The sequence below is a fragment of the Saccopteryx bilineata genome, chromosome 2, assembly GCF_036850765.1.
Source record: "Saccopteryx bilineata isolate mSacBil1 chromosome 2, mSacBil1_pri_phased_curated, whole genome shotgun sequence".
Classification (NCBI taxonomy): Eukaryota; Metazoa; Chordata; class Mammalia; order Chiroptera; family Emballonuridae; genus Saccopteryx; species Saccopteryx bilineata.
In genome coordinates, this window is record NC_089491.1 from 204,317,380 (window position 1) to 204,344,394 (window position 27,015).

Here is a 27,015-nt window from a genome sequence, read left to right on the forward strand (position 1 = left end):
ATGGTACATTCTCTAGGATAGACCACATATACTGCATAAAGCAAATCTCAACAAATTTAAGAAGATTGAAATCATATGAAGCACCTTCTCTGACGACAATTTCAATCAACTAAAATAAAAAAAATAAAAAACACTCAAACACTTGGAAACTAAACAGCATTTTATTACATAATGAATGGGTCAACAATGAGATCAAGCAAGAAATAAAAAATTTCCTTGAAAAAAATGAAAATAAGCATACTACAACTCAAAATCTATGGGACACAGCAAAAGCAGTCCTGAGAGGGAAGTTCATAGCACTACAGGCAAACCTTAAGAAGCTAGAAAATGTTCAAATAAACAAGTTATTCCTTCAACTAAAAGAACTAGAAGCAAAACAGTAAGTAAAGCCCAGAGGAAGTAGAAGGAAGGAAATAGTAAAGATCAGAGCAGAATTAAATGACATAGAGACTAAAAGAACAATTCAGAGGATCAATGAAACCAGGAGCTGGTTCTTTGAAAAGGTAAAAAAAATTGATGAACCTTTAACCAGACTCACCAAGAAAAAAAAGAGAGAGGACTCTAAATAAAATTAGAAAGAAAAGTGGAGAAATAATAACTGAAACAGCAGAAATGCAAAGGATTGTAAGAAAATACTATGAAGAACCGTATGCCAAAAAAATTACACAAACTAGGTGAAATGGAAAAATTCCTTGAAAAATATAATCTTTCAAAAATCAATCTGGAAGAATCAGAAAACCTAAATAAACCAATTACAACAAATGAGATCAAAACAGTTATCAAAAAACTCCAAACAAACAAAAGCCCTGGGCCAGATGTCTTCACAGGCGAATTCTACCAATCATTCAAAGAAGAACTAACTCCTTTCCTTCTCAAGCTATTTCAAAAAATTTAAGAGGAAGGAAATCTTCCAAATTTCTTTTATGAGGCAAGCATAATTCTGATTTCAAAACCAGGCAAAGACAACACAAAGAGAGAAAACTATAGACCAATATGTCTGATGAATTTAGATGCAAAAATTTCAACAAAATATTAGCAAATCAGATACAGCAGTACATGAAAAAAATCATACATCATGATCAAGTGGGATTTATTTTGGGGAGGCAAGGCTGGTACAACATTCACAAATCAATCAATGTGATTCATCACATAAGAAAAAGGAAGGAGAAAATCCACATGATAATATCAATAGATGTAGAAAAAGCATTTGATAAAATCCAGCACCCATTTATGATCAAAACTATCAGCAAAGTGGGAATACAGAAAACATACCTCAACATGATAAAGGCCATCTATGACAGACCCATAGCCAATATCATACTCAATGGGCCAAAATTAAAAACAATCCCCTTAAGATCAGGAACAAGGCAAGGGTGCCCCTTTCACTACTCTTGTTCAACATAGTTCTGGAAGTCTTAGCCACAGCAATCAGACAAGAAAAAATAAAAGGCATCCAAATTGGAATGGAAGAAGAAAAACTATTGTTATTTGATGAAGATATGATATTGTATATAGAAAATTTTAAAGTCACAGTCAAAAATCTACTGAACCTGATAAATAAATTCATCAAGTTGGCAGGATATAAAATTAATACTCAGAGGCATTTTTATACACCAACAATGAACTGTCTGACAAAGAAATTAAGAAAACAATCTCCTTCACTACTGCAACAACAAAAATGTACCTAGGAGTAAATTTAACCAAGGAGGTTAAAGACCTGTACTCAGAGAATTTTAAAACATTGATAAAAAAAAAATTAAGGAAGATACAAACAAGTGGTAGCATATACATGTCTGTGAATAGGAAGAATAAACATTATTAAAATGTCCATATTACCCAAAGCAATTTATATATTCAATGCAATTTCTATCAAAATGCTAATGACATACTTCAAAGATATAGAACAAATATTCCAAAAATTTATATGAACAAAAAAAAAACACACACAAAAAAAACACAAATATTCTCAGCAATGTTGAAAAATAAAAATAAAGTGGGTGGTGTCACACTTCCTGATATCAAGTTATACTACAAGGTCATTGTACTCAAAACAGCTTTGTACTGGGTTAAGATCAGGCATATAGATCAATGGAACAGAACAGAGAACCCAGAAATAAACTTGCACTTTTTTGGACAACTGATATTTGATAAAGGTGGTAATAGCATACAATGGAGTCAACACAGTCTCTTTAACAAGTGATGTTTGGAAAATTGGACAGCTACCTGCAAAAAAATGAAACAAGACAATTAACTTACACCATGCACAAAAATAAACTCAAAATGGATAAAAAAAATGAAATGAAAGTCGTGAAACCATAAGCATCCTAGAGGAAAACATAGGCAATAAGCTCTCTGACATCAGTTGCAGCAATATATTTGCTGATTTATCTCCATGGGTAACTGAAATAAAGAACAAGATGAACAAATGGGACTATATCAAACTAAAAAGTTTTTGCACAGCTAAAGACAATAAGAACAAAATATAAAGGCAAACCACACAATGAAAGAACATATTCAACAATACATCTGATAATGGATTAATAACCAAATTTATAAAGATCTTGTAAAACTCAACACCTGGAAGATAAACAATTCAATCAAAAAATGGGCAAAAGCAATGAATAGACAGTTCTCCAAAGAGGACATACAGATGGCCAATAGGCAGATTAAAAAAAAAATGTTCAAAGCTCTGGTCTGTTGGCTCAGTGGTAGAGCATTGGCCTGGCATGCAGGAGTCTCGGGATCGATTCCCGGCCAGGGTACACAGGAGAAGCACTCATCTGCTTCTCTACCCCTCCCTCTCTCCTTCCTCTCTGTCTCTCTCTTCCCTTCCTGCAGCCAAGGCTCCATTGGAGCAAAGATGGCCCAGGCACTGAGGATGGCTCTGTGGCCTCTGCCTCAGGCGCTAGAATGGCTCTGGTTGCAACAGAGCAACGCCTCAGATGTGCAGAGCCATCTGACTGCCTCCCCCTTTCCAACTTCAGAAAAATACAAAAAAAATGTTCAACATCACTAATCATTAGAGAAATACAAATTAAAACCACAATGAGATATCACCTCACATCAGTCAGACTGGTGCTCATTAACAAAACAACACATAATAAGTGCTGGAGAGGACGTGGAGAAAAGGGAACCCCCTCCTGCACTGCTGGTGGGAATGCATACTGTTACAGCCACTGTGGAAAACAGTATGGAGATTCCTTAAAAAGTTAAAAATGTATCTGCCTTTGACCCAGCCATCCCACATTTAGGAATATAGCACAAGAACACCACATCAATGAGTTAAAAAGATAAATGCACCCCTATGTTTATGGCAGCATTGTTTACAATAGCCAAGATCTGGAAACAGCCCAAGTGTTTGTCAGTGGACGAGTGGATTAAAAAGCAGTGGTACATAGACACAATGGAATATTATGGGGCCATGAAAAAGAAAGAAATCTACTTCTTGTGACAACATGGATGGACCTGGAAACTATTATGTTAAGCAAAATAAGCCAGGAAGAGAAAGAAAAATACTATATAACTTCACTCATTTGAGGAATCCAATGAACAATACGAACTGAGGAACAGAATAGAGACAGAGGTGGGATCAAAGGGTCCAGAGGGAAAGTGGACAGAGGGAAAAGAGATGATAGGATGAGATGAGAGCAGAAAAGCAAAACTGGGGGGAGGGTGTTGTGGGAAGGAGGGCAAGGGGGATGTGGTGAGGAACAAGGGGGAGGAGGAGAAGTATTCCAATGGATACTAGAATCTATGTACACCCAATAAATTAAAATAAAATTTATATAAAAAAGATGCTAAAGCAAGGTTGCTTTTTGATGCCTTTACAAGCTAAGGTCAACACCTCCTCATTTAATCCTCATACAATGCCCCCATTTATGACCCAGCTTTGTCACAGGGTCTTAGTTTTTCATTCTAGTGTGAGTTTATTCAGAATCTGATTTGAAAGGAATGTGTGCATGTGACACCCCTCCTCCTGCCAGGTATTTTTAATGTTTAATATACAATTAGAGTTGACTTTTTAATTCATCAATAAAGGGTTTCATAAAGTAAATAATAATAATAATAAATACAGGTATTTAATGAGTATATACTACATAATTCCATTTGTATGATAATCTAGAAAAGGTAAATTCACAGTGGTAAAAAACAGATCTGTAGCTCTCAAAGGTGAGGGGAAGGAGGTAGCTGTGGTTTTGAGTTCTGGAGCTGTTGTGTGCCTTCATTGTTAAGGAATTTACTTGATGGTATGCATTTTTCAAAACACATAGGATGTACACCAAATATAACAAACTTTATAGTATGTAAGTAAAAAAAGTGAATGTGAAGAAGACATTAGAAACAATATTAATATGATTTTTAAAACCAACAAATAATGAACACTGGGAAAGAACATCAAGCATAGGTATAATGAAATTTTTAATAGAAGAAAACCTTGAACAAGGGAATGGAACAATTACTAAAGACCATAATTCAAGCATATGTACCTGAAATTAAAAATAAAAGATTTGAAACTAGATATTGATAAAGTATATGAGAATACTTTGAGAAAATCAAGCCAGAATAATCAACACTAAAACACACTTTAGTAAAATGAATAGACTTTAAAGAAAAAAATAAAAATCTCTTATACATGAAGAACATGACTGTAAAGCCAGTAGCCAGGGCTGCCATCACCGCAGCCTGGCCCATGCAGGTTTGCTTTGGATTCGGACAGTCGGTAAAGAAACAATGGAGCCATAAACTGGTGGGCCATCTTTTTTAATCCTAGCTTGCACCCGGTGGGCAAGTAAAAACACACACTGGGCTCCAAAACACACTCACATTCAGTACTCACAAAGCCACTGACTTATCTGAGTTTCCTAGAATCAAAGGTTTCTAGCTCACCAGACTTATTCACCTCTGTTCCCATCTTTTTCCTTCTCCCTGCACAAACTCTGCACAAACTGGCTTCTCACTCAACACTTCGCCATCTTGGCTGCTTCTCCTGACCCCCTCCACATGGCCTCTTCTGCACTCCTCTCTGCTCTCTCCTCTATGGTTAATCTCAGGAACCAAGTGAGCAAGCTCCCGGGCTGCCCCCATTTTATAGTGTAGAAATCAAAACCTTTAATCCAATATACAAAATAGGGAAGTCTCTAGTACAGTCACTTATCTGGGGCATAATGGGATTGCACCACCCCACATCAAAAAGGGTGGGAAAGGCTTAATCCCAAAACCAAGCCCCAGACTCCAAAGATCCTGCCTGCCCACAGCCCGCCCCCAACACACATTAATATCACCTGGGCAACGGCTTCCATGTGGGCAGCACCATCTTTAATAAAGTGAGCATAATATAATTTATCTGCCCAACAATGATCAAATCACTTAGACTTTTCCTTCAATCTTTCTGAAAATATTTTATATATTGTGATAGATTTAATGCAAAAATATTCACATTAATGGAAGCAGGTAGTATGATAAGTAGCCCAAAAGGTGATGGAATATAAAACCATATACTTTGACCCTATTTTGCATTCTATGTTTTGTGACAATTTGTGTGAAAAAAACAAATAGGAAAGACTACATCACCAAATGCTTTTTGGAAGTGATACAGTAGTTCAGCACTGAGTCTGAATACTGTCCCTGTAAGGCCAGGAGCTGCCATCATGACCATTCACATGCAGGTTCCCATTGGATTCGGGCAGACGATAAAGAAATGGCGGAGTCAGAGGATGGGGGGCCATCCTATTTATTGGTGTCTCACCAAGACAGGCAAACCACAAAAGAAGACAAGGGAAAAGCAGAAAACCAGCTCTTCCCATGAAGGGCAAGGGATCAGGGGAGCCCCTGCAATTATGATAGCAGGAACTGGGTGTCTGAGCTCCTGGTCTGTCCCACTTTATAGTGTAGAAAACCAAAATCCCTTAATCCAATATACAAACAAGGAAGTCTCCGATACAAAGTCAATTATCCAAGGCATAATTGGATTCCTCATGAGAATGCACCACCCAGATCATACAATCAGTCAAGGGTGTGGGGAAAAGCTTAGTCCCAAAACCAAACCTCAGGCTACAACAACCTGGCCTGCTTATAGCCTGTCCCCCACACCCAATATAAGTCACAAGCGAGCAAACATATATATCATGTTTACAAACTTATTTGACCAACAGTCCCCCTATCCTGGGCAAGCTGGAAGGAAATGACTGAAAACAATGTGGTTTGCAATGAAGCAAAACCATCAAGCAAAAGCATGGTCCTACAATTGAAAACAGAATTTCTCACTGAGCTTGCATAAAATCTGAAGATACACTGACAGCAGTCACCTGGACTGTTTCAGATTCATAAATAGACTGGAAATATAGAAAAATGCTGCCCTTCTTGTAATTATCATGGTAGCCTGAAAAAAAGAGATACCAATAGCTTTGTGGCTAAACTGTTATGAAGTACCACACCCCAGATTCTGAAAGGCACTGTTTCTCATTTCATCAAGTTCACGTAGAGACATACAGTCCAGATGAATTTTGAAGAGTTTTATTAGAGGAGGAGAGTTATTAAATATGCTAGCCACATATGGCTGACACGGGGCATCAGACCCAAATTGTGCAGTACCAAAAATAGTTCAGGGGCTGCTTATATACCCTTGATCAAACACGGGTGGGGGAGAGCATGACTCATGGTATAGGCTGACAACATTTGTTTAGGAGATACACAGAAACATTAAGACTTTTAAGATAACACGATCAAAGATGTTTACAAATCTTTCAGGTTTATCTTCCCTCATTAGCCTAGAGGTATTTTACCCTCAAGATTTCAGGAAGGAGGAGGAACTACAATCAATGCAAGGTGATATGTAAATTTTGCCTCCTATTGAAAGAGAAGAAGTTTCTCTGTTAACCTTTATTTTAGATTTAAACCTGAATGACCCATTGTTCTTGCGAGCCAGAAAATTCTACATTCTTCTCCCTCCCCTCCCCACAGGAGGAATAGGACAGGAAAGCCTGATAGGAAAGCCTGCCCTTTCCTCCCAGAATATCAATATCAATTTACAGTTTTTTGGTACCTTACAACAAAACAAGCCCCCTATGCCAATTGCAAGGATCTTGCCCAGGTTGCCCACGCAGGTGGAAGGTAGGGCATGCTCAGTGTAGGATGGGGTCAGGCCTGGCCTGACCACCTTATCCCAGAAGTTGCACAAAGCTGGGGTTGAGGAGGCAACATTGCTGATAGCACCCTAGGATCATTGACCTTTGGTCCCTGTTATGAAGCTGATTTCTGATGCAAGTGAATTAAAAAAAATTCAATGATAATATTTGTATATTTATATATATATATTCATGTTTTTTATATATGTATATATAAATATACAAATTTTATATCTGAATTAAAATGCCATGAATAATTTGGATACTGAGAGTTGGACCTGGCCTCATTTATTTGGTCTTCTTGGACACGCTGCTGCTGTTTTACAGGCAGGGAATACAACAAATGTGATGTGAAGGAGAGAGGATCTCCTATTGGAGATGGTATCAAACAAAAGTGTATCCAGACAATCTTCCTACAAGTTTGGTGATTGGTTCTGATAGATACCTGAATTCCAAACTGCCCTCTTGATGTTCCACTTATCTGTCAGACCTCACCCTTACTGGACTAATGACCCTGAGACAGAGGAATTCCAAAAAAGCTGAGAAGCCGCCCCAAGGAGGGGCTCCAGACATACCAGGACTATTGATTCAACACCCACATGCTCAAACCCCCCAAGGAGAAGCATTCCGGACATACCAGGACTTTTGCCTCAATATCCCCTCAGGCTCTCCCAAACACTATATAACTTGCCCCTAGTCTATAACTGGTGCTCTTCTCCCCCAGGAGAAGTGCCCGGCAGGGTTCCTTTTTTCCTTTCAATAAAGCCTGTTACTCTGGTCTTTCGGACTCCCATGGATTCCAACATTTGATGCCGAAACCCAGGACAGGGTACTAACTGCCTGGTTGATCCCTCTTTGCCGTTCAAACTTACAACCAGGGAAGCAATGGGCAGTGGCAGCTCATCCCAGGCTTATTCCCTGATTCTGTTTGGATGTGTAATTGTGGGTTGATTGACTGGCAGTCTAACCCTGTCCTGAACCCCTGCTGGACTAGAAGGTAAGGAGTTTCTCCCTTCCCCTTCCCCGATTGGCCTCTAAATTTCTCTCTAAAAACACCCCTTTCTGGTCGGACGGTTTTCTCTGACACGCCTCACATTTTGAGGGGTTTGACTTTCAGTCTCAGTGGACTGCACGGAAGACTAGGCACCTAGCCAAACCTCTCCAATCTCTCAGACGTCTCGTCCCTGACAGGTGGTGACGACCTCTATCAGGGATGACTCCCCCACATGGAGATTCTCTCCTCTTGGGACAGTGACAAAAGGCAGGGACGCCCCCTCTTGCTCACCTGTCTCCACTATGGGCTCTTCAGAGTCTAAGCCTTCCGACCAGACACCTCTAGGATGTCTCATAAAAAATCCTCACCAAACTCGGTTTCTCAGACCTCAAACTGAAGAAATTAATCTCTAACATGGCATGGCCTCACTACAGACTAGACAATAACACCCATTGGCCTGAAAATGGGACATTCAATTACAATATCCTAAGACATCTTGACAATTTCTGCCACCGGATGGGGAGGGCATCAGAAATTCCTTATGTGCAGGCTTTCTTCTCCCTTCTCTCCTGTCCTTAATTTCTGTACCTTCTGTTCCACACACAGGTTGTTTTTAGCCAAAGAAACCTCACCTAATACCTCTGCTCCTAATCTTTCCTTCTCCACGGACTCCCAAACTCTCTCCTTCTCCTGCCTGACCCCAGGGCACCCCTCTCTCGGGACCCCTCTCTAGTCTCTCAGCAAATCTTTTTGCTGGAGTCTCTTCCCTCCAGAAAGCCCTTCCCTTCACTAAATCCTGTTTTCTCATTTCACCAGTCTCTCTTTCTCCTCCCCTGCTGGCCAGGGGCCTCTCCCTTCTCCACTGTGTTCTTCGTCCCCTCCCCCCTCCTTAGAAGCTGTGCCTATCTCATCTCTGACCTCTCTTCCCTCCTTACAAACTGCAGTTCTGTCTGTCTCCTCTCTGACCCCTCCTCCTTCCTTACAAACTGTGATGTGCCTCTTTCCTCCTCACCCTCTCCTTTCTCCTCAGAGCTCTAAATCCTTTTGACTCCTCTGACCATGTGGCGCCACACCAATACTTTAACCTCCTTCTCTCCTCCTGCAGATTCTGACTTTCCTTCTTTCCATCCAGCTGCTCACACTGTCCATCCGTCTGCTTTCTCTCTTCCTCCCCTCTTTGCTGGCAACTCCCTGCCATCTCGAAAAACTTAAAAAACAGAATTGTATATTAAGCTATGTGAGTAAGTAATCTGTCTTGTCTCATTGTTTGTCATAAAATATTTCCAGTGAATTGAAACAAGTAAAGCGTGCTCATTTAAATTCCTTTATTCATAATATGTGAAGTCTTTGTTTAATGTGTAACTGTGTCTGTTTCTAAGGCCTTAAACCAGTAATTACCCACCTCATAAAACAGGTTTACTCATCCCCATGGAATCTCCCTGGAATACCCCCATCTTTCCTGTTAAAAAACCTTCAGGAGCTTATCACCTCGTACAAGCCTTATACCTAATCAATGAGGCAGTAATTCCCCTCCATCCAGTAGTTCCTAATCTCTGTAAATTACTGTCACACATTTTCTCAAACACCACTCATTCACAATCCTAGCCCTCAAGAATGCCTTCTTTACCATTCCTCTATACCCTGACTCTTACTTTCTGTTTGCCTTTACCCAGACACTAATGCAGCCCAGCAACTTACATGGACTATTTTACCCCAGGGGATCAAAAACAGCCCACACCTGTTTCGGCAGGCACTAGCTCAGAATTTAGCAGCACGCAATCTAAAAACTAGTACTCTCTTACAATATGTAGATAACCTACTCCTCTGCAGCCCCTCCTTGCCTGCCTCAAGGAGACTCACCACCTCACCACCACCCTTCTTAACTTCCTCGCTATGAAGTGTTATCCTGTCTTCTCTGCTAAGGCTCAACTTTATTCTCAGTCCCTAGTCTATCTAGGCATTACTTTAACCCCCACCACCTGAAGTCTCACCCTAGATCAAACTCAGACCCTCCACAGTCTCCAACCACCTACCACCACAGATCAAATCTTTCCTCAGTCTAATAGGCTCTTTAAACACTGAATTTCCAATTTTGCTCTTAGTCAAGCCCCTCAGTGAGATCTTCTGAGCATGGCTTTTAAGGTCTATAATGACCAAGGAAGTAACAGAAAAGGCAAATAAGGCCCAAAAGAAGTCAGGAAATAACAGCTTTTGGCTCCAGCACCCTAAGGGGCTTCATAGCATTTCATCAAGGCCCTGCTCCAGAGTGGAAAGAAAGGTCATTGAACTGAATGAAACCTGCCAGGCTTCCTGGCCCCACTGGTTGACACACCTGTGCTGTGGAAAGAGGGACATGAGAAGGTAAGCTGCCCCCTTGCTCCATGGAGGGAGGGTTCAGTCTCTTCTAGCCCTGCTCCAGCTACCTGTGACCTGACCTTGCCCAGCATGCTGGGAATTGCCACTGAAGTCCCAAGCACATCATTCATGAGCCTAAGGTATTTCTTCCAAATAGCAGATAAAATGATCTCATTTCTTCTAAACACAAGGGCCATCTACTATGCCTTGCCTGAACATTTAAGTTTTATTTATCACTCAAAGATCTCTACTGTGGGTATTGACAGTCTGATTTTATTTCTTTATTTAATGTTTAGTATCTCCTTTGTTCCTCTTATCTCAATGCCCAGCTAGAAGCAGTGGTCACTAGGACTTAAACTCTAACTGCAAAGTGTAGAAATGTAACACCCTTTCCCTAAGTACTTGCAGGTTTTATAGGTCACTCAGCAAACTGTTCAAGCACTGTCCAAGAGGCACTTCCAGCATTACATCACCCAAGGACTGACTTTCAAATGGACAGGTCCACACACCATGATCCTGACAACTCACTCCCACTGCACCTTTCAACCTACCTCACCAAATCAGGAACTTTCTACTCATGTGGGACCAACACCTATCTGCATCTCCATACTAATTAGACAAAAACCTGTACCCTAATCTATCTCACTCTAAATATCAACCTAATCCCACCCCATGAGCCTCTTCCAGTTCCTAATACACTATCCATCAATGTAAGGACCAAACGAGCTATACAGGTAATCTCTCCTCTTATTGCTTTAGAAATCTCTACAAAAGTAGATCTAGGGACAGGGGGACTAGCCACACTACCCTGTCTTATTCCTATTCTCCCTCTCTCTCTCTCTCTCTCTCTCTCTGAAGCCCAGCAAATTCGTAAATATGGAATCAGTGGTTTCACACAAACTGGGCGTCTTGACTATTACCTTTCATTGCTCCACTCACTCTCCTATTTATTTTTCTAACTTTTAGACCCTGCCTCTTAATTTTGTTCAATAGTTTCTTACAGAACTACATGCACACCTTCACCAATCAGAAAACTGGAAAAATCTACCTAACCCTACACACCAACCCTGAAACCTGCCCTCGTGAAACAGAAATATTTGAAACCCTATAACAGCAAACCTCCTAAATCCTATCTTTCAACTCTTACAGGTCCCCTAACCCTAAAGCTCTCCCGTATCCCTGAAGAACTAGGAGAATGAATAGCATTCACCTCTTAATGTTTTTCAGTCTTTTTACCCTTCACATAATAAGAGGACAAGATCACTGGGTCTTCTTGGCTGAAGAAGAGCCTACAAACAGGCATGAAACATTTCTTTTAGCTCAAGCTAACTACTCTCTCCAGGGATGCCAGGAAAAAATATCTCTAACTTTACCATAGAAAAACTTTCACACACACACCCCTATACAACCCTCCTTATCTCTGCATTGTTAATCTCCAAATACCTGCCTCTTTCTTTATTAAGTTCCTACAGGCCAGGATGAGAGAAATCTCTAGGATTACCTACAATCAAATGCTCCTACACTCCTATTCCCCAGTACCCCAAGGAGAACTTCATGAGGAAAATATCAAATAGGTAGGGATGACAGCAGGAAGAAGCCACCCTTCAGCCCGAGAAGTTCCCTCCTGAATGTTCTCCAAACCCTCTTCCTCTTTACCACACATATTAAATCCTTCTAAAAAAACTTACACCAACAGGTTTCCTGTATCTTAAAATCTCCACATGTCCTCTCATTTGAGAGGAACCAGACCAGCACATCTTATGAGGTTCATCCAGGAGACCATGCATCACCATGTCACTCTATCCACTTGGCACTCACAGCAAGCAACTAACAATTATTACCTCGCAAATTTTTTTTTACTTCCTCACTCAAGTTTTCGGAGACATTCCTGGTTCAGACCTTACAGCATGGAAATTGATGACCTCCTTAACTGGATGAGGAACTTGGCTTGGCAAGTTTCCCTTCTCGAGTTCTCTCCAGAAGAAGCAATAATTTTCCAATTTTTTCTCCTCTTTCTCCTCATTACCCCTTACCATATATTATAAAATTAATAACTGCCTTTCTTTTATATGTAACCACAGAGTTGAGTAATGATAGACACGTGAATTCCAAACTGCTTTCTTGATGTTCCACTTATCTGTCAGACCTCACCCTTACTGGACTAATGACCCTGAGACAGAGGAGTTCCAAAAAAGCTGAGAAGCCGCCCCAAGGAGGGGCTTCGGACATACCAGGACTATTGACTCAACACCCACATGCTCGAAGCCCCCCAAGGAGAAGCATTCCAGACATACCAGGACTTTTGCCTCAGTATCCCCTCAGGCTCTCCCAAACACTATATAACTCGCCCCTAGTCTGTAACTGGTGCTCTTCTCCCCCAGGAGAAGTGCCCGGCAGTGTTCCTTTCTTCCTTTCAATAAAGCCTGTTACTCTGGTCTTTCGGACTCCCATGGATTCCAACAGGTTCCACAAAGAGGCTTGCTGCACCCTCCTGTGAGCTGTCCTGTCCACAGGGTTGTTACTCACCAATGCATATAGTTAGTTAAGTCCCTGTGATTTTAATGCCCCTGGTACTTTTGGCAACTAGAATTAAATAATTTAATTTTTAATTAGGCCTTTGTTCACATGTTAACTACTCCTCCTGCTCAATGCATTTTGTTCTCACTAATGCAGTCAGAAGTTGCTGATGTCTCTTTGTCAAGCAGGATGACATAACTTCAGGGTTGCAGAATGATTTATGAATTTGTTTTGCAGAAGGGAAGAATGTCTTCAGGGTAGTTGCAACCAGCTGCTGACACCCAGGAGTCTGATAAGAATGTTAGATTAGCTATTATAAACAAAACAGGTAATAAGTGCTGGAGAGGCTGTGGAGAAAAAGGAACTCTCATTCACTGTTGGTGGGAATGTAAATTACTGCAACCATTATGGAAGAAAGTAGGGTGGTTCTTCAAAAAATTAAGAATAGAACTACCATATGACCCAGAAATCCCTCTACTGGGAATATACTCACAAAACTTGAAAACATGGGTACGTAAAGACACAGGCACCCCCATATTCATTGCTACATTGCTCACGGTGGCCAAGACATGAAAACAGTCAAAATGCCCTTCAATAGAGGATTGGATAAAAGAGATGTGGTACATATATACAATGAAATACTATTCAGCCATAAGAAATGATGACATCGGATCATTTACAACAACATGGATGGACCTTGATAACATTATACTGAGTGAAATAAGTAAATCAGAGAAAGCTAAGAACTGTATGATTCCATATATAGGTGGGGCACAAAGTTGAGACTCTTGGATATAGATAGGGGTGCAGTGGTTACCAGGGGAAAGGGAGGGATGGAGAGGGAAGGGCATTGGAGGAAGAGGAGGTGCTTAAAGAGAAACAAAATATAGGGTGACAGAAGATGATTTGACTTTGGGTGATGGGTATACAGCATAATCAACTGTCCAAATGATGTGGAGAAGTTTTCTCTAAATCTATGTACTCTGATTGACCAATGTCACCCTGTTAAACTTAATTGTCTAAATAAAAAAAAAAAGTTATTTGTGACTAAAGAAACATAGACTTTTCTCTCAGTTCCCTGGAACCGCCTTACCTCCTTTATTCCCTAACTGCATAAAAACTCCTCACTTCTGCTTTCTGAGAGAGTTGAGAAATCTTGCTCTCTCGTCCTGTTGCTTTGGCCAAATTAAATAAACCTTTCTCTATCTCCAAGCACCAGTGTCTCAATGCTTTGCTTTGCATGCATGATGGATGCACGAACAATTTCTTCTAGTATATGCCTGTTGTAGAATAAACTACCAAAATTTAGGCACAAACTAGAAGGTACTGCCCTGGTAACTGATGTCAACAAGAGACCTTTTAAAAAGACTTCTTGAGAGTTAGGTGAAAAAAACTAAAAATATTATTTATGTAGCCTGATGGAATAATGTTTTAGATTGATCACAGCTAGTTTAAAAAAGAAGCTATTGTGTCTGAAAGTAAGTGATCATCTTCATGTTGTGAGTGTTCAATGGGGTGTAAAAAGTCTCCTTAACCCAAACGTGACAAGACAGCAAGTGTATATCTAATCACTGATGTGATCATTAAGGGTACTTTTTGAGTACATGGCCATCTATAATGTGACCTCTGGTGTATTCAAGTGCAAATTCAATTCTTGCTGCTACTCTATTCCCCAAAGAAAAAAAAAGTAAAGGAATACTCATGGAAGCTTTCCTGTCAGAACATCATCGATAGCAGGAAGCCTTTTCAATAAACAGAAATAACCTTTAAGAAATTGCCACAGTCGCAGAGCTCCAGGGAAAAGCAACCTGGTCTCATCTCTCCAGGCAGAGGAGAACAGAAGCTCCATCTCCACACATGCAGATGGCTTTTCCAGTCTACCTGAATCATTACCAGCTGGAAGCAGCGGTCATTGGGACTTGGATGTGAGCTGCAAAGTATAGAATTGTGACAACAATTCCAGTGCCATGTAGACTTTTCCTAGATGTGGACTTTTCCTGGACTCCTGCTCCTTGGGGCAGCTCCTAATAGACTGAACTGGGGTTGGGTTGCATTTATCAGGGAATTGGCATGATGATGGGGCAAACTTGGACTTGGTGAACTTGTTAAGGACACTACTCTTTTATGGATTCTTGCTGTATTGGCCAAGAGTTTGCTTAAAGGCTTTAATCACTGTAAAAAAAATTAGAAGACTGGATAAAGGAGATGTGGCACATATACACCATGGTATACTATTCAGCCATAAGAAATGATGACATTGGATCACTTACAACAAAATGGTGGGATCTTGATAACATTATACGGAGTGAAATAAGTAAATCAGAAAAAAACAAGAGCTACAGGATTCCACACATTGGTGGGACATAAAAACGAGACTAAGAGACATGGACAAGAGTGTGGTGAGTACGGAGAGCAGGGGGAGGGAAGGAGGGAGAGGGGTAGGGGCACAAAGAAAACTAGATAGAAGGTGACAGAGGACAATCTGACTTTGGTTGATGGGTATGCAACATAATTGAATGACAAGATAACCTGGACATGTTTTCTTTGAATATATGTACCCTGATTTATTGATGTCACCCCATTAAAATTAATAAAAATTTATTTATTAAAAAAAGAAATTGAAATATATGATGTTTTTGCTATGTGTTTAATAAATCCCCCTCAAAAAAGATACATTACTAGTTCCCAGTAAATAAGTTGTGACTATTTGGAGATAGTTAAAATGAGATCATTAGGCTGGGCTGGTGTCTTTATAAAAAGGGAAAATTTTAGACATGTACAAAGGAAAATACCATGTGATGATTGGAGTTATGCTGCCACAAGCCAGACAACTATCAGAGGCTAGAAGAGAAGCCTGGAATAGATTCCTCTCTAGTGCCAACAGAAGGAGCATGTCCCTGCACACATCTTTTAAAATATATATTTTATTAAATTTATTGGGGTGACATTGGTTAATAAAATTATGTAGGTTTCAAGTGTATAATTCTATAATACATCATCTGTATATTGCACTGTGTACTCACCACCCAAAGTCAAATCTCTTTCTGCCATCACAGAGACCCCCTTTACCCATTATTATTCCTGCTGCTCCCCTTTCCCATTGGTAACCACTATGCTGTTGTCTGTGTCTGTAAGTTTATATTTGTTTATTTGCCTTGTTCCTTTGCCACTTCCTGTTTTATAAACCACATATGGTGAAATCACATGGCTTTTTACTTTTTTTGTCTGAATTATTTTGTTTAGCATAATATTCTCAAAATCCATCTATGTGTCATATATGGCAGTATTTTATCTTTCCTTATAGTTGAGTAATACTTCACTGTATATATATATGCACCATATTTTTTTTTTTATCCAATCATTTATAAAATGACACTTCAGTCATTTCCATGTCTTGGCCACATAAATTATGCTGCAATAAACTCAGGGGTACATATATCTTTATGAATGTGTTTTCAATTTTTTTTTGGTTTGAGATTCAGAAAAAGAGTTGTTGGATTATATGGTAGCTCTATTAATTTTTTGAGGAATATCTATGCTGTTTTTCCATAGTAGCTGCACCAATTTATGTTTCTAGCAGCAGTATATGAGGCTTTCTTTTTCTCCACAACCTCTCCAACATTTGTTATTTCTTTATTTTATGGATAAAGGCCATTCTAACTGGTGTAAGGTGGTATCTCATGGTGGTTTTTATTTGCATTTCCCTAATACTTGGTGAAGTTGAGTAACTTTTCATATATCTGTTGGCCATTACTATGTCTACTTAGGAGAGGTGTCTACTCAGGTCTTCTGCCCATTTTATAATTGAATTGGTTGTTGTTGTTGTTGAGTTGTATGAATTCTTTATATATTTGGATAGTATCCCCTTATCGGAGGTATTGTTTTCAAAATATCTTTGCCCATTCAGTTAGTTGCCTTTTTGATGATCCCTTTTTCTATGCAAAAGTTTTTTAGCTTCTTTCTTTTAACTCTTTACTTCTCTGAGATCAAATTTATCAAATCTAAGACCAAGTTCCATAAGTTTAGCACCTATATTTTCTTCTTGTATTTTATTGTTTCAGGTCTTATATGTAGGTTTTTGATCCATTTTTAGTTAATTTTTGTGTATGGTGACAGCTGTATAGTTTTATTCTTTTGCATGTGGCTTTCTAATTTTTCCAGCACCATTAATTAAAGAGGTTTTCTTTTCTCTATTGTATGTTTTTTGCTGCTGTGTTAAAAATAATTTGTCTATGCTTGTGTGAATTTATTTCTGGGCTCTTGATTTTATTTAATTATGTCTATTTTTCTGCCAATATCATGTTATTTTAATTATTGTTGCTTTATTGTATAATTTGAAGTCAAGGTGTGTGATACCTTCAGCTTTCCTGTTTTTTCTTAAGATTGATTGTGGTTTCATACAAATCTGATGTGTTTTTGGTTTTGGGGGTTTTTTTTTGATAGAGACAGAGAGAGGGACAGATAGGGACAGAGAGAGAAAAAGGGAGAGAGATGAGAAGCAGTAATTCTTTGTTGTAGCACCTTAGTTGTTCATTGACTGTTTTCTCATATGTACATTGACCAGGGTGCTACAGCAAAGTGAGTAACCCCTTGCTTAAGCCAGCAACCTTGGGCTCAAGCCAGTTACCTTGAGCTTCAAGCTTGCGACCTTTGGGCTCAAAAGAGTGACCATGAGGTCATGTCTATGATACCACACTCAAATCAGCAACCCTGCACTCAAGCTGGTGAACCCATGTTCAAGCCAGTGACCTCCACGTCCCAGTCTAATGCTCTATCCACTGCACCACTGCCTTGTGAGGCAAATCTGAGGTGTTTTTGTTGTTGTTCTATTTAACTGAATAATGCCATTGAGATTTTGATGAGAATTTTACTAGATCTGTTTATTGCTTTAAATAATATGGCTATTGTAACTATGTTGATTCTTTCAATCCATGAACATGGAATATATTTCTGTTTTTTGTATGTGTCTTCTTCAATTACTTTTAATAATGTTTTGTAGTTTTCAGAGTGTAGGTCATTCACACCCTTTGTTATGTTTACTCCTAGGTATTTTATTTTTTTGTTGTTGCTGTTGCAAAGAAATTATTTGTATTTATATTTCTGAAATTTTATTGTTAGTAACACAATGAATTTTTGTACATTGATTTTGTATTTTTGCAACTTTGCTGTGGTTGTTTATTGTTTTCAAATTTTTTGGTAGAATGTTTAGGTAGAGTTTTTACATAAAGAATTGTGTCATCTGCAAAAACTGACAATTTTTATTCTTCATTTCCAATTGGGATGCCTTGATCCAATCATAGCTTGTTGTTAATATCCACATATTTGTGGGGTTTTTGTTTCCATTTTTATTTTGCAGTTGTTTTTCGATTTCACAGCATTGTGGTTGGAGAATATGCTTGGTATAATTTCAATTGTTGAATCCAGTTTTGTGTCTCAACATATGATCTTTCCTCGAGAATACTCCATGTGCATTAGCGAAAAATGTATAAAATGGTGTTCTGGAATAAATGTTTCTGTAAATATTATGTCATTTAAGATCAATATTTTCTTATTAATTTTCATTTTAGATTATCTTTCCATAGCTGTCAATAGGTTATTTAGGTTCCTACTACAACTGCACTTTTTTAAGTTCTCTCTTTAGTTCTGTTAGTAGTTGTTGTATATTTTTGTTGCTCCTAGATTGAGTAAATATATGTTGATAGATTTTATGTCCGTTTTTTTATATTTTTCTGAAGTGAGAAGTGGGGAGACAGAGAGACAGACTCTTACATGCACCTGACTGGAATTCACCTGGCATGCATGCCCACCAGAGGCTATGCTCTGCCGATCTGGGCCATTGCTCCACTGTAATCGAAGCCAATCTAGCTCCTGAGGTGGAAGCCATGGAGCCATCCTCAGCACCCGGGTTAACTTTGTTCCAATGGAGCCTTGTTTGGGGGAGGTGAAGAGAGAGACAGAGAGAAAGGAGAGGAGGGAGGAGGGAGAATCAAATGGGAGCTTCTCCTGTGTGTCCTGACTAGGAATCGAACCCGGGACTTCCACACACTGGGCCAATGCTCTACCACTAAGCCAATTGGCCAGAGCCAGTTTTATGTCTTTTTAATGTATTGTTCCTTTGATCATTTAAAATATATATATATATATATATACACACCTTTGTGTTTTGTTACTCTTTTTGTTTTAAAATCTTTCTTGTCATATATAAATACAGCTACACCCACTTTTCTTTGAATGCCCTGTGGACATCTTGATTGCAGACTTCTATTCTTCAGAACCATAAGACAATAAATTCATATTGTATGAGCCATTTAATTTTTTATGGCCATAGTACTTTGTTTTGACAATTCTAGCAAACTGATAATGGTAGAATTGATATTTGAGGAGGAGAAAAACCTAGAAGTTGTTTTGTGTTGAGTACTGTCATCATACTTTTGAAAATAATACTTGTTTACACGTTAGTTATGTATTTTAAAAATCTATACTTTTTATATTTCTGATGCACAAGAAAGATTATCAATAAAAATAACAGATTATTTGCAGAAGTTTGGATAGATGAAAGTACAGAATTTCTTATTCTGTATAATTTTCCAAAGTGTTATGAAGGTAAATGATGAAGATAAATCAACAAGTGAGTACCACCTATGCTCAAGCCAGCAACCTTGGGCTCAAGCCAGTGACCTTGGGCTTCAAGCTAGCAACCTTTGAGCTCAAAAGAGTGACCATGAGCCCACTTGGCCTAAGACAGAAACTACAATGCAAATTTTTCTCTTGATACATAAAGAATATTTATCCTGATTCTCAAATACTGCATTATTATTTATTTTGGGGAGAGATACACAATGTAGAAACTAATCAATATCTGCATAAGATAACCATAAAAGTGAATTAAAATTTTGGAATTTTTAACTGTATAGTTTTGGGCAATAATCAGGTCTTTTCTTATATTGTCAATTAAGAGAACAGATGAGAGTAGGACAATCAATAAAATGTGTTTTAGGGAGAGCCATACCTTTATGATTTGCTTGTACATCAGTTATTTCTGCTGAACATGCTGTCATAATTGAAGAAATTTTCAAGAGGAATTTATCTTTTTCCTGATTAGAACTGGTAACCAGTATCTTAAATTATGAAAATGAACTAAAATCAGATTCACTGTCTTGAAAAAATATTTTTATAGATTAAAAATATATTTTAAAAGAATTAAAAAATTAATCTAAACTATAACAATATAATTTGTTATAGTATCAAATTTCTGCATAGATTTTATAAACCTCTTGGCAAAACTGACTGATTCCAATGTCATTCATTTTGTTTTCATTTGTGATCACCATGGATGCTTCTTTTATCTTTTCTGTGCTGATACTGAGCTAAAGAAAAATAGCTTTTTGCATAGTTTCTTTCTACATTAAAAAAATGTGTGGTTAATTGACTATTAAAATTGTCATTTTTAATTGCCTTCTTTAAAAGGTAGGTATAATATAATGTCTGGTTGCAACTGAACAAGTTAGAATCTCAGTTGTTCTTAGGTCAACTGGCTTACAGATTTTCACCCACCACCCCTTACCCCACTCACAAATAAAACACACATACACATATTTCTTGCCACTTTTTATTTTTAACTTCACTTGATTCAACTGATTATTCTTAATGTCCAAGAATCATACTACTGTACTACACATTTTATTTTTCACAGCAATAAATCATCAATTATAGTATATTATCATACTTAACAAAAAGTGGTCAGAAGTGATTTACTATTTGGGTGTTTCAAGATGATATCTTTGAGGACATTTATAGAAAACCTTTTTTAGTACATACTCAGATGGACTACATTGCCAAATGCTTATTTAAATTAGATTGAATTATAATGTTGATATGTTGCTTTTTAAAAAAATTAAATCTGATTGAGAATATAAAAAAAGCCTCTCTAAAATATTTAAATCCTAATTCCTGTGAATGTTACTTTATATAGAGATAAAGGAGGGGTATTTGCAATTCAAATAAGACTTTCAAAATGGGGAGATTATTCTGAATTATTTAGATAGACCTTGAATGTAAACACTTATCTTTCTAAGATGAGGCAGAGGAGTAGAGCATATAAAGCTGAAGTGGGAGAGAGATTTGAAGATGCTGACCTTTTAGATTAAGGTAATCAGGCTAAAGCAAACGAATACTGGCAGCCACCAGATGGAAGAAGCAAGGGGCTCAGCGTCTAGTACCTCCAGAGTGTTTTCTCCTACCCAATACCTTATTTTAGCCCAGTGATACTAATATTGAACTTCAGGCCCAGAAGTTCTGAGAGAATAGATTTCTATTGTTTTAAGCCACAAAATAGTAATTTTTTATAACAGCCACAAGAAACTAATACAATTATCCTGCAACATTTTCCCTTTCTTTTTCTTCTTCTTACTTACTACTACAATTTTTGTGCCTGTTTGGAAGTTGTCCTTTTTAATTTTCTAGTTTTACTTTTATTTCTAAACTTTAATAAGCATTAGTCTCCACTAGGATAAATATAATAATGGTAAGTAATGAGAAAATAGGATTATATACATTTTACATTTGCAGTTTTTATGAGTCAAAAAATTACTAGTTCAAAGATATGCAGTAATTATTATAACTTATTCAAATCTAGATTTAGACAATACAAATGACATTGTTAGTGATAACAACTTATTATATATATATATATATATATTTATAAATTTTTATCCAGCCAACTAATATACATGTCTCTTATCCTGAGACCTAGATGTAAATACAGGGGTGATGCCATATATGATAAAGCTGCATGGAATCCATCTTCAATGTGTTCATGAGCAACTTGAACTCCAACATTCTGAAGTCTTGAGACATACATAAGTCCATCATCTCTCAGGATATCATATTGACAGGTGAGAATATAGGTTGATGGCAAATTTTGTAACTGGGAATCATTGGCCAACAAGGGTGATAGTCTGATATCCATAAGTTCTGGTAATGAATAACTAGTTGTTCCAAGAATGGGTTCAATATAAACATGGTTCTTTCTATACTTCTTGGGTAAGAGAGTACTCCAGTTAACAAACTTGAACAAATGTCCTGATTCCAGAGGCATATGTTGGTTTTTTTTCAGTGCCTTGGGAAAGGTTTCATCCTCACTGAGATATAAACCCACGAGTTTTATGGCCATATCCCTGGTGAGAACCACACCGTGTTCATTTTCTCTGAGAGATGGCAAATAAGAATCAATTATCTGTAAGTGAGGGTAAAGTAAAGCTTGCACCTTGATTTTATGTTTTATTTCAAGATCATTCTGCACCTGAAAAAAAAAGAATATCTTGTAAGGCAAAGACTGCCAAAACACCAGGAGAAGACATTTAATTTTATTAGTTTAAACAATCTTGAGCTAAACAAGTTTACATAAATTAATGTGATATTATATAAATAATTATTTTCACAATATGCATAATTCCTTTCAATGGCATGGAAAAAATGTCAAGTTTATTTTAATGGTAAAGTTTCTAGAACTTTAGCTGTTTGTGTGAGGAAGAGAATTAGATACAAACCAGTTATAAGATACATGAGTTCTGGGGACATAATATATAGCATGATGACTATAGTTAATAATGCTGCCTTGTATATTTGAAGTTGCTAGGATAATATATCTTAAAAGCTCTCATCACATGAAAAACAATTATAACTATGTGAGGTAATGGGGGTTAACTAGCCTTTTTGTGGGAATCATCCATAATACAGAATCGTTATGTTGTACACCTGAAACCACTATAATGTTATATGTCAATTATATCTCAATTAAAAAGAAATTTAAGACATATAGCAGGATTTTAAGCACTATTAGGCTGTACTCAAAAGTGATTTAAGAGATTGGGAGCAGCAACCACAGTGACTTCCTCATCTGAGGTAATGACAGAAGTCATTACCTCAGATGAGGTAATGCCCATTACTGGGCATGCTGATCACAGTAACATCACAATCTGTTACAAGTTGGGTGCCTTCTCCTCAATTGAGTTAGCACACAAAATGAGCTCAGTAGACTAGACAAGGGGGAGAGAAGAAAGAGAGAAACAGACATATAATAATGTTTTTGTCAAATCTCACCAATGGGGAAAAACTAAATACTATATTCTTAGGGGAAAAAGAGATTATATATAGCTTTGTAAAAATTCTTGATTAATAAAAAAAAAAAAGAACTTCCAGTCAAGATAGCAGAGTAAGAGAGTAGGTAAACTCTAAGACTGTATCCTCCAATGATTACTTCAAAATCACAGCTAAATTATAGAACACCCATTGCTGAGAACTACATGAGACTAGCTGAACAGAATTCTCATAACTAATAATATGAAGAAGTCAGTTCGAGATGTGTAGGAGGGGTAGAGATGCAGACAGGGCAGGTCCCACACCCATACATGGTGAGCAAGAAACAAGAGAGGTATTTCTGTCCCACTTTTACTCTGGGCTCTGAGGGGTGGTTCTGGGAAGAGAAATTCCTGTGACATCTGACTGTGAAAAGCAGTGGGGATTGCATCCCAGACAGACAAAAGCCTGTGGGGTCCAAGACATGCTGCTTTTAAAGGGTCAGTGCTAAATTTGTTTGCTCAAGCTCCAGCACAGAGACAGCAGCTCAGAAAGAGCCAGGAACATATGGGGAGGAACTAAGTGGACTAACTTCTGGTGAGGCTGTAGTGATAAGGATTAGGGTGTTCTTTTTAAGGACAGATTCTCTAGCAGTAACACTGCTCCTTTGGGGAGCACTCCTTCCAGCAGCTGGCCTAGCACTCTCCATTAACCCAGCAAACATAGTTTACCCCACCCTAGTGAACTGAGACCCCACCCAACCAAACTCTGCCTGGTCTAAGCCTCTTCCAGGAGTTCCTCTAGGAGCAGCCTGCCTTAACTCATGCTGCAGACACACTCAAAGGACTGCTAACTTCCCAGGAGTGGTGTAGCCCCTAGCCTTGTGCTGCAGACTTTTTCAAAAGTCTACAAATCCCATGCGAATAGTTGTTCTTGGTTCCTGCTACAGACTTTCTCAAAGGTCCAAAAACCACACACAAGCACACAGGCCTTGGTTTAAATTGTAGCTTCTATTAAATGGCTACAATCTTAGCACAAATGATGACCTGTCTCAGTTTGCATGTTACTCCCATCAGGTGACCCCAAACGTGGCTTAAATGTCAGCTAGTCTTGGCCTGTAACATAGCTGCAACTAATCAGTCATAATCCCAGATCAAATGATGGCTGGCCTCAGATGACATCATTGCACCCAAGAAAGGGTCTCAAGCCCAGCACAAGTGACAGCCGGTTTTAGTTTGCAATGTAGCCTCTCCCAAGACCCTCTAAGTACAACAGAAGTGGCAGCTGTAGGCCACTTTATGACTCCTACCAAGCATCCCCAAGTTCCTAACCAGCAATGGTCAGTGTTGGCCTACACCAGAGCTCCTTCCAAGTGGTTTCAGACCCAATAAACCCAGGGGCAGCCTTCAGACTGCACCAGGGTTCCACCCAATGAACTTCACAATTGATACATGAGAGCCCCTGATAAAGTGACTCACACTCCATGGGTTCAGCCCCTGCACAATAACTGATTTATCATAGTCATGGCCCATCCTCACAGCCAGCAGGTCTGAGTGTTAACCTCACTCACTGATGTGCACAGAGGGGGTGTATGAACTAAACAAATATCTCAACAGCCCTGAATAAAACATAGCTCAGACTTCAGAGCCTTCTGAATAACATATCTTCCCACTCAATCCTACTCAAATATTATTGTACAAGATTTGTCATGCATTGCTTCTTCTTACCATGTCAATCACTTGCTTAATCAGGTCTGTTATCTAATTCTCCTCCTATTTTCATTTACCTTACTGCTCTTGAATAGTTTTTTTTTACCAGTCCTACTTCTGCTTTCAAACATAAGCTTATCTCCCAGAAGTTCACTTAGTGTCAGAATCAATCTACTTTTTGTGAAATCATAATTAATACTCAATGAGCAGTTGCTATCAGCGAGACAATCTAGTTAGTATGCTATATTGAATTTCTTCTTCTCTATTTCACAAAACATTCAGACACACTTCTCATTGTCCTTACTTGACTCTTTACTCACTAGTCCCCAAGTCCAATAGGCCTGTTGATTCTACCCCCTTTTTCTTTTTCATTGTATTTTTCCAAAGTGAGAAGTGGGGAGGCAGTCAGACAGATTCCCACATGTGCCCAACCGGGATCCACGTGGCATGCCCACCACGGGGCAATGCTCTGCCCATCTGGGCCATTGCTTTTTTGCAACTGGAGCCATTCTAGTGCCTGAGGCAGAGGCTGTGCGCCTGGGTGAACTTTGCTCTAATGGAGCCTTGGCTGCGGGAGGGGAAGAGAGAGACAGAGAGGAAGGAGAAGGGGAAGGGTGGAGAAGCAGATGGGCACTTCTCCTGTGTGCCCTGACCAGGAATCGAACCTGGGATTTCCATATGCAGGGCCAACACTCTACCACTGAGCCAATTCTATTCCTTTTTATTTTACTAATCTATCCACTTTTCTCCATTCCTACTGACACTATCCTAACACAACACTCTCTGTGTTGCCTAAAGTACCACAATTCTTTCCTTATGTTCTCCTTTTTACTCTCTCCTCACTTTTAACCTACCGTCCACTTGTTGACAGAATGTGATTAAAACTTTTTGGCCCTGGCCAGTTGGTTCAGCAGTAGAGCATTGGCCTGGCATGTGGAAATCTGGGGTTCAATTTTGGCCAGGGCACACAGGAGAAATGACCATCTGCTTCTCCACCCATCCCCTTTCTCTTTCTCCCCCTCTATCTCTCTTCACTTCCCCACAGCCATGGCTCGAATAGCTCAAGCAAGTTGGCCCTAAGTGCTGAGGATGGGCCCATGACCTCTGCCTCAGGCACTAAAATAACTTGGTTGTTGTGTAAAGGAGTAAGACCCAGATGAGCAGAGCATTGCCCAATAAAGGGCTTGCCAGGTGGATTCTGATTGGGCACATGTGGGAGTCTGTCTCTCTGCCTCTCCACCTCCCACTTAATACAAAAAGAAAACAAACAAATAAAAAACTTTTCAATGTGTTCACAATGCTCTTGGAATTCGATAAAAAATAAATGAATGAATCACAAGGCCCTTCGATGATTTACCCTGAATAAACTTTCTAACCTTATTGCTTACCATCCTTTTCTCCTTTCCTCCAATCTAACATTTATAGACTTCCTTTTTTTTTCCTACCAAGAACCAAGGGAAGAAATAGTGACTACATATGCAGGGAAGGGACAAAATGAATCTACTCATGCTCTTCTCAAGCAAATAGCAAAACCAACCTAATTCCAAAGAAGAGTAATCCGTTGTTCATTCAGTGGTGTTCAGGGCCAGTGTCATCATTTAATTTCTACCTTTTTCTCACAAAGACACATTGAAGATAGATAATGAAATGATGTGTGGTTGCATGTAGGACAGGTTATAGAAAGTAGCTAATCAGGTAAAACAGGTTGAAGAAAGGTGTAAGTCAAACCCTGAGGTATACTGAAAGGTAGAGAAAGAAGATGGGAGGTGTACAGGTATGACGTCAAGGTTTGGAAATATAAATATTAAAACATATACATTGTCTTAGATTTCAAAAAACTTAGAAAGTAGTTGAGGACTTCACGTACAACACATAAAATGATAATCAGTCTACTGTAACTGTGTGTATAAACTGTTGCAGGTAATAGAGAAGTTTCTGGAGCTCATGGAACATGCAGACAGAGGAATCTCTTTGGGTATTTGGGTTTTGAGCTCAGGACAGTGATGTCAGTGGAAGACAAAGACTTGGGAGCCTTTAGCAGATAAATCAGAGCTGAGCCATGGGACCATGGAAAGAGTAGGATAAAAGGCAGAATGCCAGAATTGAGTCCTGGGAAATACCAGGAAATGTACAAAGGAGTTTGTGTCACATAAAACTGAATGGCACAGAAGTAAGAGGAGAACAAAGAGAGAATGCTGTTATCAACTACGTGGGAAAATATTTTTTCTAAGACAAAAGT

At 38.7% G+C, this 27,015-nt stretch overlaps 1 protein-coding gene across 1 annotated transcript in view; it reads right to left on the reverse strand.

Moving 5' to 3' along the window:
• Window positions 1–20,615: 20,615 nt before the first annotated feature.
• AADACL2 (arylacetamide deacetylase like 2) overlaps window positions 20,616–27,015 on the reverse strand; it is a 34,523-nt gene continuing 28,123 nt past the window's right edge. The window contains exon 5 of the mRNA XM_066254919.1: window positions 20,616–22,291. Within this exon, the coding sequence (XP_066111016.1) occupies window positions 21,689–22,291 (603 nt within the window). The 3' untranslated portion in view covers window positions 20,616–21,688. The remainder of the gene's footprint in view (window positions 22,292–27,015) is intronic.